This window comes from Nyctibius grandis, chromosome 1, assembly GCF_013368605.1.
Source record: "Nyctibius grandis isolate bNycGra1 chromosome 1, bNycGra1.pri, whole genome shotgun sequence".
NCBI classification, from domain to species: domain Eukaryota; kingdom Metazoa; phylum Chordata; class Aves; order Nyctibiiformes; family Nyctibiidae; genus Nyctibius; species Nyctibius grandis.
The window spans coordinates 90,080,847-90,097,325 of record NC_090658.1 but is presented as its reverse complement, the minus strand read 5'-3'; the positions used below and the strand labels follow the sequence as shown (position 1 = coordinate 90,097,325).

The 16,479-nt window shown below is 37.5% G+C and overlaps 1 protein-coding gene across 2 annotated transcripts in view; it reads right to left on the bottom strand.

Annotated features, from left to right (window-relative positions):
• RNGTT (RNA guanylyltransferase and 5'-phosphatase) overlaps window positions 1-16,479 on the bottom strand; it is a 206,722-nt gene that overhangs the window by 116,076 nt on the left and 74,167 nt on the right. For both annotated transcript variants that reach the window (XM_068397279.1, XM_068397290.1), the window contains exon 11: window positions 5,810-5,974. In XM_068397279.1, coding sequence (XP_068253380.1) covers window positions 5,810-5,974 — 165 coding nt within the window. The remainder of the gene's footprint in view (window positions 1-5,809; window positions 5,975-16,479) is intronic.

Sequence of the window (16,479 nt, the reverse complement as noted above, 5' to 3'; positions counted from 1 at the left end):
TGTCTTAACTCGGATCATAGAAAGGAATGATGGAGGGAGGCTGTGAAAGGAGAGGTCTACAATATTTACTTTTGTGAGGTTCAAACTGCATCCTGGGAACATATTTCAAAAATTGAAGATTCTCTAAACAAAAATAAGATGTAAGGTGTGGGTCCAGCTGTGGCAATTCAGAAGTACACTTGATTATTTTCTTGACCCCAAGCGAAACACAGCTACACTTCAAAAAAAACCTCCAAGACATACTGCTGCTGACACATTCTACTGCTTACACCTATTATTCCAGGTACTCAAACTGAGACACCTATTTCCCTTTAGCAGCAGCCATCCAGTATACATACTTGCTGCTTCTCTTCAGGCTCTGTAAGGAGCACAAAGCCTAATGCACACCTTTCCAAAACTTCTTCTCAAATGGCGCTGCTAATAACCTAGGATTTTGCAAGACTGAAGGTAGGACTAGAGAAGGCATATACATACCGCGCCTCAAGGAAGTCCAACCTATCCCTCTTTGAAATGTACGTTGGCTTGTCACTCACAGTGTACAATCACAAAGCATCACCTAGCTCAGAAGCTAAATTTCAGAGTCCCAGATAAGCTGCAACTGCAAGACCACTTTCCCAGCACAGCACCTGACACACGAACTTCAGAAAACAGTTAAATACCTGCTGAAATTGTGCAAAAAAACTCTCCAAGCAGTTATCTTGCAGATGTCCATGATGAAAACACTACTAAGAGACTATGTTTGTTTCCTGAATTTTCATGAAACACATTATGATCATTGGTACGGTTTTTCTACTTTTTCAGTCTTGAATATGCTGGTGCAATCAGAGCTCTGCCTTATCTGTGGCCAAAGAGTGCTATGTCCATTGATCTTTCTTTGAAAATAACAAGCCTTGGAGACGACCTGAGAAGCTACATCTTCTGGCAGTGAAACAAGAGCTGGAGGCAGGGAAGAAATCCACACTTAAGAAAATGGACACTTTTCCTGAGATCACTCAAGGGTGTTAGTCATAGAATCATAGAATAGAATCATAGAATGGTTTGGGTTGGAAGGGACCTTAAAGGTCATCTAGTTCCAACCCCCCTGCCACGGGCAGGGACACCTTTCCACTAGACCAGGTTGCTCAAAGCCCCATCCAACCTGGCCTTAAACACTGCCAGGGAGGGGGCAGCCACAGCTTCTCTGGGCAACCTGTTCCAGTGTCTCACTACCCTCACAGTAAAGAATTTCTTCCTAATATCCAATCTAAATCTACCCTCTTGCAGTTTAAAACCATTCCCCCTCGTCCTGTCACTACTTGCCCTTGTAAAAAGCCCCTCTCCTGCTATCCTGTAGGCCCCCTTTAGGTACTGGCAGGCTGCTATGAGGTCTCCTCGGAGTTTCTCTTCTCCAGGCTGAAGAGCCCCAACTCTCTCAGCCTGTCCTTAAGGACCTCTAGTCAAGAAAGGAAGGATCCTGTTAGAGCTTTTCTAAAGATGAAAGGATACCGCTGTTCTTGGAGAAGAACAAGAAAAAAGGCCAATTAAACATAAGGAAAAGATCTACCCAAGCAGGTCCCATTTGTCAGTCCTTTAGCATTCATTCAGCTGCTGCCATCTCTGGAGATGGATTGAGGGACAGAATCACAGAATCAATCAGGTTGGAAGAGACCTCTGGGATCATCGAGTCCAACCATTGCCCTGACACCACCCTGTCAACTAGACCATGCCACTAAGTGCCATGTCCAGTCTTTTCTTAAACACATCCAAAGATGGTGACTCCACCACCTCCCTGGGCAGCCTGTTCCAATGTCTAATGACCCCTTCTGAGAAGAAATGCTTCCTAATGTCCATCCTGAACCTCCCCTGGCCAAGCTTGAGGCTATGTCCTCTTGTCCTATCGCTAGTTGCCTGGGAGAAGAGGCCGACTCCCACTCACTACAACCTCCCTTCAGGTAGTTGTAGACCTCTGAGCCTCCTCTTCTCCAGGCTAAACAACCCCAGCTCCCTCAGCCGTTCCTCGTAGGTCAGACCCTCCAGACCCTTCACCAGCTTGGTCGCCCTCCTCTGGACTCGCTCCAACACCTCAACATCTTTCTTGAAGTGCGGGGCCCAGAACTGGACACAGTACTCAAGATGCGGCCTCACCGGTACCGAGTACAGAGGGACGATCACTTCCCTAGACCGGCTGGCTACACTATTCCTAATAGAGGCCAGGATGCCATTGGCCTTCTTGGCCACCTGGGCACACTGCTGGCTCATGTTTAGCTGGCTGTCGATCAGCACCCCCAAGTCTCTTTCTGCCGGGCCGCTTTCTAACCACTCTTCCCCCAGCCTGTAGAGCTGCATGGGGTTGTCGTGGCCAAAGTGTAAGACACGGCACTTGTTCTTGTTGAACGCTGAGTCAATCTGAATACGAGCAGACTTAGAAGCTAGAAGGGTTCCTTGTCTCCCTGCAGACTTTGCTGTGCTGCACACAGAGTTGGTTAAACCCTGTCAAAGACTTTTGTCATCAATGCAAAAGAAATCCAGCTTGCTCTTTCAGCTATACTAATGAGGTATTCATTGCTATGAGTACATTCGTTGCTATAGTTTCAGAGATGACCGAATAAACATAGGAAAAAAGATCTTTTGGGCGAAGTATTACTATTTTTAAACAGTCCTCTTTCAGAATAGGGCAATGCTTCAAAACAATAGTCTTTTCTGACCATATATAATGAAAAGTACTGTTCATGAAGTTGTGATGAATATGAAGATGTAATCCCTGTTTCATTATCCTACGGAAGTGCTACAGGACTCATTCATGAAGTTCATAGAAGTAATGAACAAAAAATGTATTTTTGAGGTAAATAAGAGCAACAATAATTCTTAGTCTAAATATTATTGAGAATGTACTTTTATGAATACTATTCTTTTGAGCAGATACAGATTTGAAACATATTTTGAATCTATAATGATTTCCCTTAAACGTTTACCAATATTGCCTTAGATAAAACTCCACATCAATACTGGCAGTACTACCTAAAACTCCCCAGAGTTATCATAGGGCATATAAACATTTCTTAAATATTGGCATAAAATTTCTTACTTATTGAAAACAGTGATCAGATTTAAAGCCTCATTAGAAATTTTCCATTATAACAGTAATACAATGAACATGTTTCACTAGATAATGGTCACTTTAAATCAGGACAAGGATTGTTTAAAACCTATAATGTACATTGCACAAAAAAAAAATTTTAAAATCTGTTTATTTCAAATCCAAAATGTAGTAAGTTTAGAGTCTGCTCTGATTGCCACTTAAAAAAAAACACCCTAAAACCAAACAAAAGAAAAACAACAAAGAAAAAAAATACCACCAAAACACCCACACCAAACCCAAATACCCCAATAAATTAAAAGCATATAGACACTCTTATCTCACAGATGTTTTTAAGGTGGTGATAACACATTAGGGAGAGAATTTGTTGACTGAACTGCATTTGCAACATAATAACCTCAAATGCATGTTGCAATGTCCTTGGAAGTTTCACCTGGTACTGCAGACTTACTGATATCTTCAAATACTGTTTTTTAAAAGCTTAAGATAAGTAACAAAACCCAAAGAGATAGCCATGTTTCACACTTTCAGATGCCTTGCTCTATCAAACTACATAAGTCACTGCTCTATCTGTTACAAGGGTACATTCATAGCTCATAAAAAAGCAGCAAAACTCAGAGGAAAAAGAACCCTCAAGAGAAAGAAAATGTGCTGTATAACTGTAATGCAAACCAGCCACTGACTTTACTCACTCTGACTGGGGGGGGAAGCTAACTGACGAAAAGGGGCTTAGTTAAAAAAAATAATCTTTCAAAACATGTAGTCTGATAAAACGCAGGATATTACTCTTACTTGCTTTATTTTCCTACCAATCTGATCTAATACGTGCACAGAGCAGGTAAATCATAAATGTTTGAAATTATTAACAAAAGAGAAAAAAAACACTGGCTATTTGCTCTGCACTGCCGGTAACTCTACTCATCCTCCTCTCTGTGTGTATCTCCCAACTGCTGCATATAGGAATACTCTTCACAAAAAGAATTAACCATATTATTATGGTTAATTATTAACCATAATTAACAAGTTAATCAAACCTGGTGGCAGAGACTCGGACAAAATAAAGAAATACCGCCCAAGTATTAGTGTCAAAAGCAATTATAAGTCTACCATGAAACAAATTCTAGCCATGTATAATTTTTTTTCCCCTCACCAACATATTTGATGCTTTACTGACGGGTAATAAGACAGTCAATGTCTTAAAGAGTTTATGCTCAGAGCTTTGAGAAAGGCAGACAAAGACCAGTAAATAGCATCATTTCATTGATGACTTTAAAAAGTGCCACAGTCAGAATTGTTAAAGTCCTATACATTGGAAAGCACATGGACAACACAGAAACCTCCTTTAGACAAGAAAAAGAAAGCCATTGAGCATAATTTTAATTTCCTAGGTTTTGGGAAGCAGAGGATCATTTCAATAATCATGTGCTGGCAATTAGATTTAACTAGCATAAGATTTGTTTACAGCTGTGTTTTATCTAGAAATTTTTCTAGGAATGCTACCGTGTTCTTCCTGTGACTTTCATATGAGGTTAAATAACCTGCAACTTCGGAACACTTCAAGAAACTATAAATTTATGTAAGAAACCAATTCTTAAGACATGTTCTTTTTGTTCTAGTTTCTTTTAATTTAAAGCTCAAAATTATGTGTCCTAGACAAATAGCCTTTTTCGCCCCATTAAAAATTTACTTCAAATTTACAAAGTTGATCTTAAACAGACAATCCAAAAATGCAACAACACAAATACAGAGAAGTGATCGAAACATTTATAGTGCTTTATCCACACAAACTTCTCATAGAATTGTTTGTGATTCGAACTTTCTGAAGACCGCTATTCTCTGCCAGGTTTTTTTGAAAGTCCAGCTTATGCCTCATCTAATTCACTTTTCAGCCACTCTTGGTTAGCCAAAATACCATTACTGCTCCTCTTGGGGCGAGATTCATTACCTGCTACAGGCTCAAAGAAATGACAAAACCAAACGGAAGCCGACAATTTGATGTTCATTGCTCTGTGTTGATGAGACACGGGACTACTTCTAACAGCAGTGCTGAGAAAAACGGGTTCCTCTAGGAGAAAGTATTGCCCAGGAGCCATTTAATTCACAGAAGAGAACAGAAGTATTTTACAGAATGTTAGGATATGTCTATACTGAAGAAAGGAGTGCACAATGAAAGACAGGAACTCATATATATATTTGCAAGTCATATGCATTACTTCAGAAGACCTAGGGCAGTATCTTAATAAGTAAAATGAGGAGATGTTAACTAGAACGGGCTCTTAGTAATCATTGCTGAACATGAAGTGGGAGTTCAAGCACAACTCATGATTCTTATACTATGGTCAAATGGGGACTGGAGGTAAAAAGAACATTGTATTCTTACCTACAAGGAGGGCAGTGTAAACAACATAGCTCTCAGACATTCCCTTCAGCTCAGAGACATTTCAGACCTAAAGCTATTAACTTCTATGTCATCATTGAACATTACAAAACTGAAAAATTAGGTTTTGCCAAAGTACAGGTTTTAAATATGGGAAAATCGTAATTCACAGAAGGAATAGGAAGCCTAAAACAACTTTTCAGAGTATCCCACACTGCCAATCGTCCCCTAAGCTTTGCTGAACACTCAGTTAGCAGACAAATTCACTGGAAGCTCAAAAAGTGAGGGACAACTTATAACCAACACTGCTTTGCTGCCTTCAGTGCCACAACGTAAACAACTGAAATCAAGTTTACCTTTCTTGAAGTGTAGATGTCAAAAAACGGTTTGTTTCGAACACTGAATGGTTCCTGTGCTTTGTCGATAAGACCATTCTTCATCTTTTCATGTCGTGGAAATATAATCTCTTTCTCTATACATGCAAGTCGAACATTAAAATCACAGTCTCCAACAGGCTGTCCCTGCCAAGTTACAAAAATCAGTATTAAAGCAAACACTTACCAAATTATTTGAACAGTCTAAGTTTCCTTAAACAATATTTAGAATCATACAGATACATATTATCAAATCACTACACATTTTTGCCAGATACTTGGTTTTCAAGCATTTGTCTCATGCTGTAAGAGGTTTAATCAAATCGAAGTTCATAGATAAAAACCTGTAATACATATTCAAGCATATATGAGTTAAATACCTAAATACCTTTAAAGTTAAGCAAAATAATTTAAATATGCCTTAATGATAGCTTTGGATATAGCAGCTACATACTTTTCCACATAGTTTTCCTCTGAAGTCATCTAGCTCATTTTGTTCATAATACTTTTAATGACAACACAACAGTGATTTACAGAGTTAAGCAAGCTGACTGCTTTAAACGTACTATATTGATACCTTGAAAGAAGCATTAATTACGTAAATGTTCACTTTTCTGTCACAGAAAAAAGAAAAATACAGCTGCAGTTGGAAAATGTGCCAATAAAGAGTGGCTGCAAAAACCTGCAACATATGTGATGGCTCGGTCAGAAAAGGGCAGTAAAAGCCCTTCTCTCAGTCTCAGTAGTGTACTCTGGCCTTTCAAGACCTGAAATGAAACAGCAGCTTTACATTGCTCTTTATGCATTTGATGCATTGCACCAGATCAGTATGAGCATTCAAAATGCGTAATTGTCAGATTAAGAATTGCTTGTAACGAAGTTTATTATATTTTGAGCATTATACAGTGAGAAGAACACACTGTGGATATCACTAAGAGAAAATAAGCAACTGGCAACTTATAAATTCTAAAGTGAGTTTCAATCAGACATGCCACTTTCATCTCAATAAGGCACAAATCTCATAGATCTGCATTGTTACAAGCACGATACAGCACTGGAAGTTATTTACATGATTTGTCACCCCATTCACACAAAAAATAATTTTGGAAAACCATCCCTTTCACGGTCCACAGAGAATAAGCTCACAGAGCTTTGGCTTGAAAACCAGATTTTTTCAAAAGTTGAAAGCAACAAGCACAGGAAACTAGGAAGGCACGGAACTCTAATCATCAATGACTGGTAAAAGATGAGCAGGAGAACCAGCAACCAGATTATTTCCTGTACTAAACACAGCTAGAAGAGAAATGGAAAGAGAATCAAAAAGGAAAAAAGCCCCGCTCTAACATGCATCACAGAGAATCAGAACTGGTCAATCTGAAAGAATGCAAAGGAAATAAAGAGCAAAATGACATCCTGATGCAGCATACAAAGATAAGAGAATGAGTGGTTTCTGAACAGATATCTGAATTAGGAGAAAAACAGAATGCCAATTTTAGACCAACATGAGTTTAAATCAAACTCATCTTGGCTTTCACCAGAATTTTCTGCATTTCATGCTCCCAAAGGGGCACTAAGTTTCTCTTACATTTCTTTCCTAGCATTAGATACTTACTAGACCTCTATCAAAAGTCCTCTGCTGTTCACTGCAATAGCTTTAAGATTTATGCATTGCTCCCACACCACATGTAATTCACAACCACTTTCTTACAGGACTCAGCTTCTATCTATAGGAGGAAAGGCAGCATGTGGAGCCACCACCACTTGCAGGCAAACACATTCTGCACAAAGCCAGTGATAACATGGGTGAAATGTCTCCTAATCTCTGGTCATTGATCCATGCTTGTGAATAGAAGAAAGCCTATTTGGCTGTTAACTTTGCCTTCACCGTTGCTTTCCCTTCATATACGGAAGTGTTATTAGTAAAGAGACACTCAAATGAATGGAAAATTAAGAGTATGGAAAAATCTGAGGAGCAGGAGAGTGGCTCACTCTTTATTCATTCATTGCAGAACACGGCTGCGTGATCTACAGATTTTTAAGTGTCATAGACAAAATTCTGGAGACTCATTCTTTCTTTCTTTCTTCCCCCATGTACAGCACACTTGAGAACTCATCTATACAATGATTGAGCTTGTCCTGGTTTGTATATCTAATTAAAACATAGAAAACATATCTTGACCTCTGCAGCAACTGACTGAAGAACTGATTGAAGAATTCTTTCCTGGGAAATGCATATACGTATTTTTTATTATTGCAAAGAACACCATAAACTGTTCCCTAGGTAAGTTTCAGCAAGATCTAGTACACATGCTCTCTTCCCTACAGTAGCTTTTCCACTCAGCCACACTGTATAAGTAGGTCTGAAAGAGCAAACGAACTAATTAATGTTTCAAACAGTTGAGCTTCCAATAAGCAGTAAAGTTATTTAGAGAGCTTCTTTACAATGATTCATTCAAAACTGCTTTAACATAGTGACAAATTTATTTCAATCCCTTAATAGTTAAATTAAAAGCTGAGACGACTCCATATGCACCATAAACCAGCTGAATCACTTTCTTTCCCTTTAAATAGTCTTTTCACTTCTCCCATCTACGTGGAACTAATTATTTCCTGCAGCTCCGCCAACCATATATTTTTATTTCAAAGCTTGTTAAGCAGAAGGGTATAGTACCACTAGGTTCCATCATATAAAGGTCAGAGCTAGGCTGGCATAAGGTTATATGATATGGCAAAACAGATAATGCTGCTGAGCAACTTCTTCATCAGCCAAGTAAACGAAGAAGTTAAGGAGTATTTCATTCTCCCAAAAGCACAGGACATTAGCAATAAGAAAACTAACATAACATTGAATTTAAATCAAGAACATGCTGAACAAAAGCAATATTGGAGGAGGAGGGCTTTTTCTTTGTTCTTAGACACTTTCCATAATTACAAAAAATGTTGCTACTACACAATGTATTTATCCCAGACAGATCCAAAACCTTCAAGTGGTAAAATCCTAGCTTTTAGCAAGTAAGTAGGAGGGTAACGTAGGCTGCAATAAATAATTTGCAGACCTTGACAAAAACAAGATGAGATTATTTAGCATATAAAGCATGCATTTAAAAGTTGTCCAAAAACAAGACATTGATGCATGTATAATCTAAACCCAGGCAACAAATACTAGTATGTTTTCAGGCAATATAGATGTTTTATTAATTTAAGTATTCAGACGTTTGAGATTTTATTTCAATATGTAAGTTTTTATTTGTCTGAGAAGGATGAGGGTCACCATTGCCTAACAGCATGGTTACTGGAGTGCATTACATGGTAATTCCTGTTCTAGACCTTTTTAATCTAAAATAAGTTTGCTAGCAAAGGGTAAAACAAAATTAACAAGTAGCATGTGTTTCCTATCTATGCTAGAAAGTTACACTTCCCCCTCACTGTAATTAAAATGTATCCTGAAGCAAAACAGCATTTAGATAAGCCTCAAGAGAGGAGTCATCTGTTGAATTAACACCTCTTCCTCGAGCAGCTGAATTCTCTTCACCTGTTGAAACTTTGTGCATTGCACTAAGAGGTCACAGCATGAAGTGGGCTTGCAATAGATGTGACACTTTAAAATATTGTTTTGATTTTAAACACAATCCTCCACACATCCTCAAAACGTAAAATGAGATTTCTACTGATTTTTGAAATCTACCTAGGACTGAACATTTCTAAGTTTAAACTTAACATTATTTCAAATTAACTTCCCAACAGAACCCATACACAATAAATCACATAAAAACCTAGCATACCACAAAAAGAAATACATGTTTAAAAATACGAAAAAACAGGGTCTGCCACTCATTTAATATCCATTGTCTTGAGGGTGTGAGGGAAGGCAATTTATTTGCTGAAAGGAGCTAAAAAAAAAAAAAAAAACACGCAAACCAAAAATCACAGTCCCAATAACATTCCTCCAGATGGGTGCTGAGAGACTGAATTTGATTAAGTGGCAGGTTGTTCTTCTGCCATAGCTCCTATCCTCCATGCACTTCAGAGGGACCTCCATGTTGAAGTCACAACCTCACGCTGATATGGCTACAAGGGCTGGTGAGTAACTCAAATCCCAGGTCATTAAATACAGGAAGACAGCAGGAATCCCTGAGATGGGTGTAAGAGGATAACAGGATTTCTGCTGCACACTCTTCCTCAGTCCCCTCTCTCTCTGCAAGGAGAAAGGTACCCCCCTGAGGAGGTACCATCACCCTCCAGTTTAAGTCTCCCTTCCCCTGCCTCTAAGGATGACCTTGTGGCTACAGCTCAGTAAATCTAGTGAGACTTACATGGAAAGTCCTTTACCTAGATGGATGCAGTACAGATAACAAAATGGGGTATATGTAGGTGCTAAATCCCATTAAAGTACCTCTTAGAATCTGATATTTATCTGGCTTTTTCCCAACGCAGCTATAGTAAAAAGAAAAATAATGCCTGAGCCTGTGTACACAGCTGATAACTAGCTTGGGCCAGGATAAACTGAGAACATTTATTCTCTTCCTCCATGAGACATGGTTCGAAGCCTACCTGCCAGCAAAGCGCACTCCATTTGCTTCCCCAGAGCAGTAACTTAGACATGAGTAATTCAGCACATTCACGCATACACGTTCTATGCACGTCTTCACTTACTGAGCCGTAGTGGAACGTATGTCACAACTGTCTTAGCTTTAATGATTTTGAGAGAAGAATAAAGAATAAGCTCAGGCTGATATTCTACCCTGTGTTTAACATTATTATTGACAACTCAAGGCACTCACAGCTGACATCTGCATTTCCAATGAAAGCCCATTATTAGTTCTCCCATCTTCTGAAGACCATGCAGTCTAATATTTTGCATTTTATAGTAATGGTCTGGCACGTATTTCTTCTGAACATGATTTTATAGATGCTGCTATTTTTTTGATCCACACAGCTTTTACATAAAAAAAAAATCTGAAGGTGCTGTTTCATTCTCCAAATAAGATTATTACTTTATTCAATCACCTAAAAGGTTTTTTTCATTTCCTATGAAGTTTCCTTTTTAAAACAGGATTAAAAGTAAAGCATTAGAGAAATGAAAAATTTTGAAGAATTATGACTCTTAAGTTTTTCATTCCTAAAAGACAAAAGGCAAGACAACCATTATAATCTGAAAATACATTTTAATTTTTTTTTAAACTTTTATTACTCAAATATTCAAAACAGATATGGTAATGGCAAGGAATTTAGCAGTTTCAAAATGGTTTCTAAAATTTATCTTGGCATCAGTGAGGTATAGTGTGTGAAATATTGTTTCAATTGTAACAATTCAACCAACGTGCTGCAGGCACATAATTATTATTTATATGTTGTCAGCTTATACAATGGAATATCGCTTTGATTTACCACAGAATGAAAATGGTCTGGGGAACCAGATCTATTAAATAGATTGCTTAAGACATGTATTCAATTATTTGTATTTGCTTTAAAAAAAATCACTGAAAATAAATTCAAATATGTATGAATCAACAAAGGAAAGAAGTTTGTAGCCCATGCATAAATATCAAGGCCTAACAGAACATACAAATATAGCTCCACACTTTTTTTCTATTAGCAAACATAACTTGAATAAAACAGCAGGACTGTGAAAACTGTGACTAAACAGATAAGATGAAAACAGAAAAAGTAGATTGCACTACAAACATTGCTCCCTTCCTCGATCTTCTCCTCGGATTGCTCGAAACAGAATACAAATTCAAGATAAAAACCATAAAACCTTATAACTACAAGTGGATGAGAAGTTTGCTTCACTAGTGTAAAAGTAACACATATAAGACAATTAGTTGAAGTGATTGAAGCACGATTTTCACCATTGACATTGTGCAATAAAGAGGCAGACTTACGGAAATGGGCACCTACCATGGACGAACACCTAAGCCCTCTCTTTTGAGAACAAAGCTCCAGTTAGGTGCCGAAAGCTTAGTAGCTGCTATTTTTGGAGCACAGACAACTCAGCACAATCTCTTGTTTGATTGCATGTGCAGTGGCTTCATTTAGGATCTTTATAATCTTTATAAATCCTTCCAAGCCTTCAAAACCAGAACTCAATAAGGGGATTTTACCGGGATGTAAATGATTAAAACCAAAAGGATTTATGTTCTGTCTAGACTGGCTGCCTTCCCTCTCGTAATCTGAGGAGTAGATGAACTTCCCATTTTTAATTACAGAAGTAAAAGTCATAATTCTAATAACCAGTAACTGTAAAATACATTTGCCATCCTCATCATCAGATATTTACACACAAGAAGATTGCACATCGTTCTCCCAGGGGAATATAAATTTAAATAATTTATTTTGCACTGAATTTAGGCTATCTGCAAAGTAAAATATTGAACATAGGGCTTTGCTGCTTGTTTTTTTCCAATTATTTTCCCTAGTGCTGTTGTGGCATATCGTATGGAGGCATTCTCACCTTAACTGTAATTGGTACTAGATGGTCCATTCAATATTTTCTCTTTCTGCCTCTATTCTTATCACACTCTCTTCCTTTCTACCAGCCATTCACAGTGACTCTTCATAAGAATAGTTATGGCTGGGATTTTACAGGGCTGTCTTTATGACAAAGAATCATCACTCCAGTGAATTAAAGAACCAAGGGAAAATTCCTACATCTTAAAGACACTATTCAGAGCATTTCATACTTGAAAAGTTTGTGGCACTGTTTTTTTTTTAATATAAATCACTTCATAGTATTTAAAATAAGATTGTCTATTACAGTAAGTATAAAGTCTCTTAAAAACTAGAAAAGAGACAAAAGAAAAGAGCAGTAACATCAGCACTGATTCACAAATACTATCGTAGAAAAGGAACCACCTACCTTTCCTAAACTATGATAGAACTAAAAATTAAGTGTCTGCTTGTAATAGATTCTATATGCCTGAAGACTTGTAAAAGATCTGTAACTTTAGTACACAATCTGTCTTTAAGATATGTAGTTCATTGTGTACATGGTTAGCTTACAAGTAAGAAATATCAATTAATTACTATTATACTCATTTCAAAAGAAAAGTGGTATTTTTCTTCATATTTCTTTTAAATAAGAGAAATATTCTAAAAAGGATGAAAACATGGCCTTCACATTCTCTCCTAAACCATAAGAGTCACTCAGGTTATTCAAACATATTAGCCATGGAAAAGAAAATTAGAGAGGTCCCACTTTCACCTTCTTAAAAACTACACTGAATTACATAGTTATTTTAGATTTGGTACATCCTTCTGACTAACTTAGATTATATTTTTTTCTTTAGTTCCTTTCCCCTAGAAACAGAAAAAAGATGGGAAGGCAAGAGACAGAAAGCAAGCTGAAAATATAAAATAGTACAGCTAGATTAGTCGTAGAAAAGGAGGAAATAAAACTAAGTTAGGGAAATAATACATGACAACATTTAAACACACTCCCATTCTTTCCATATGATACCCCCCCACCCATCCTCTATTTTTCCTGTAGTTTTTCCTGTTTTGAAATATACTGGACAAAAAAAAAGGCCTGTGTTAGACTTCATTCCCAGTACTTACAAAATTGGACATGATAATGCAACTGGAAAACCTGCCTCACTTCAGAGTTTTTCACTTTGGTTGTGATTACTGCCAGATTCCTGGGATATCTGAATATTTGCCTGAGACAGAAGTTGGGTTTAAGTCCACTTGGCAGTTCCTATGGGAATGACTGTTATAAACTGCAAGCTTAGGGAGACAGTTTTTCTGTTTAATCATATGTTACAGTTCCTAGCACAACGAGGAGATCAAATAATATTGCAAATAAAAACTGACTCTTTTTAAGGCTAAGAATGTGAGAGGCAGAAAACTGTTTAGTACAAATACTGAGAAAAGCTCTTTAAAGACACCTTCTAAGAACAAAAAATGTGTTTGTGGACTTTATCCTCTGAATTGTATAAGGTTTGAAATATTTCAGAGTTATTTTCATTTACAATGCAACTTAAACTTTCAGGTCTCGTTTTGTATCTTTTGTAGCAAGTTTCATGGTTTGCTGAAAAAGCATCACATCAGAGTAAGCAAGTAAGAGTAAAACCTACAGAACACGAGCACTTGAAAAACAAAAGATTCAGTATCATGGCACCTTCTAAAGCTGCTCTTGGAGAACTGCTTGTCCCCGTATCTCTCTCCCAAGAGCAACACTTTGTGCCTCTTCCCCTGACAATTATACTAGCGATAATCTGCCTTTCAAAAAGGTTCTCATGAGGAATGCCTCATATTAACGTATGGAAACACTTACCTTTGGGGAATAAAACATGACATGACATAACTTAATACACTCCCTTTGCTTTTATATAATATTCCATTAAGCATTCTTTATTTTGGCAAATGTGGAAAACAAACCACCTTCACTGCGATCCATAGTGCCTCCTGGGTTGGGAAAAGGAGGATCTAACTCAGAGATGCAAGGGAAAGGAAGAAATCAGATGTATTTTTTACACAATCTAACCAGCAAGTAAAACACTCAACCTTCAAGCTAATTACAACGCTAAAGAATGCTCCCCAACAACAAGCAGCTTATTAGATAAAAAATATAAAATGAAGAACGCGAAAACACCAAAGATCTCCTGGTCAGCACGTACTAGTTATCACTCTTCTGCAATAACTTACTTTTCATAGGCATCATAGAAAAATAGAGTTTTTAAGAGAGAGACGCAAAAATGCATAAGAATACTACTTTTCAGTTGCATACATACTTTACCAAAGCACAAGGAGCAACAGGGAAGAAAACACAAATTATCCATTTGGAAGTTTACAGAATAGGTAAGATTTGCAAATTTTGCTGCTCAGACATACAAGTCAGGTTTTCAATGATGAATAAAAGATGATCAACAGGAGAGGGGAATAAGGCAGGAAAGACTTTGAAAAAGACAACTAGCTCAGATGCATTTCTGTCCATCCATCTGACCCAAAAGCTTCTGCCACATCCATTCCTTTACTGTGCTGATTCTCCATCCTACAAGCTCTCCTAGCCCACCATTTGTTACCCTCCTTATTCTGTAATGCTACTTTATTCATATAGCGTAAGAATACCAACACATACTACCTGGACAAGTTGTCCCTGCTCTCAGTAAAATGCATTTATAAAAATGGGAGGAGGAGGAGAAAGCAGTGGCACCAGCAGCTGTGTAACCTCACAAATTCAAGCAAGGGATTTGGAGGGAGAGGAGAGGCTCTGAAGTTAAGGTGTCAGAGCAGTGCAGTTACAAGAAATCTTAATGTATCCCTCCCAGTGCGACACCAGAAAGCAAAGTGAGATACAATTGAGTAGATGTCCTGTATGTCATTTACCTGACACCTCTGAGCCATGATAAAATGAAGTGATATATACAGATTTTGAGAACATAACACACAGTAAGAGCACTGTTACAAACATTCGGGCGCTTGTTAGGTACACCTCCACAAGAAGTAATAGAAAGGGTGCAAGAGAAAATACATGCATGGCATCCTCATTTTCCAGTGTACTACTAGTAGCAAAAGCATTTTAAATCTGTATTTTGAGGTGGTATCATTTGAGAAATAACCTCAGAAGTAAAAGTAAGAGTGGAAGGGTCACTGGCAGCCAGATGCATTTGTAAACAAAAAAGATGCAATTAAACACTTGCATCTCTGAATTCTGCCCTCAAAATTTTCATGGCACATTTTTAAGATAAGGTTAATAGGCTAATAAATGAGAGACAGCATGTACTGTGAGCTTTACATCACATTAAAATGAGGTTTGTAATGGAAAAGTCAGACATGGTAACATTTTACAGGGATTTAAAACAAAAATTTTTCATGCATGAATTCAATGAGCACATTTGCTGTGGGCAGGATTTATGACCAGCATATGTTTACCATGACAAATTTTATCTAATAGCTACAGCATTGTTATGCATAATGACAACCAAAGAAATCTTGATGTTGACTTAATTTAATGTACAGAGTATTAGGAAATGTAATCAAAATTCTATCTCCTTTCTAAACATTAAAATATCTATTCTTTTTCAAGTATTCCGTCTATTCTTACCATTGCAATCTGGTCTCATGAAAACTTGACTAGAGTTTAAGTCCAGGGTTAGAAAGGAAAAGGAAAGTACTATTCATTTTCAGTGTCTTTGCTAAGAATGCATCAGTTAGACCCTACATTATGCCAGTGTTACTTTTTATTACTTAAGGAAAAAAATAGTTGCTTAAGTTTAGCGACTATACATCTATACATAGCTATTGAATATGATCTAAGAAAAAGCCTCTCAAAACAAGGTTTCTCAGGAAGAGCTGCCTCAAAGGTGACTGGAGAATGAAGCCATATTCTTTTGCGGATTGTTTCTGATGAATACAGATTTGGATTTACTTGTATTTGCTTCTGGGACTATTAATTTTTCTATTGTCAGCTTCCTCTGTTACACTATAATGTTCTGAGATGACAACATCTCAGAATGCCTGCTGAGAACGGTCCCTGAGCAATGTTAAATTTTAAACTATTCCTGAGAATTGCTCAAGAGCACTGTAGCCAGCCAGGGCCAAAACTGTGCCGGGGACCATTTTAACTACTTAAAAAGAGGATGAAGTTTCAGTAGCAGGACCCCACCCCTTGCACAGCTTTACTTATTAGAATAGGTGTATGCAGCCTCTCA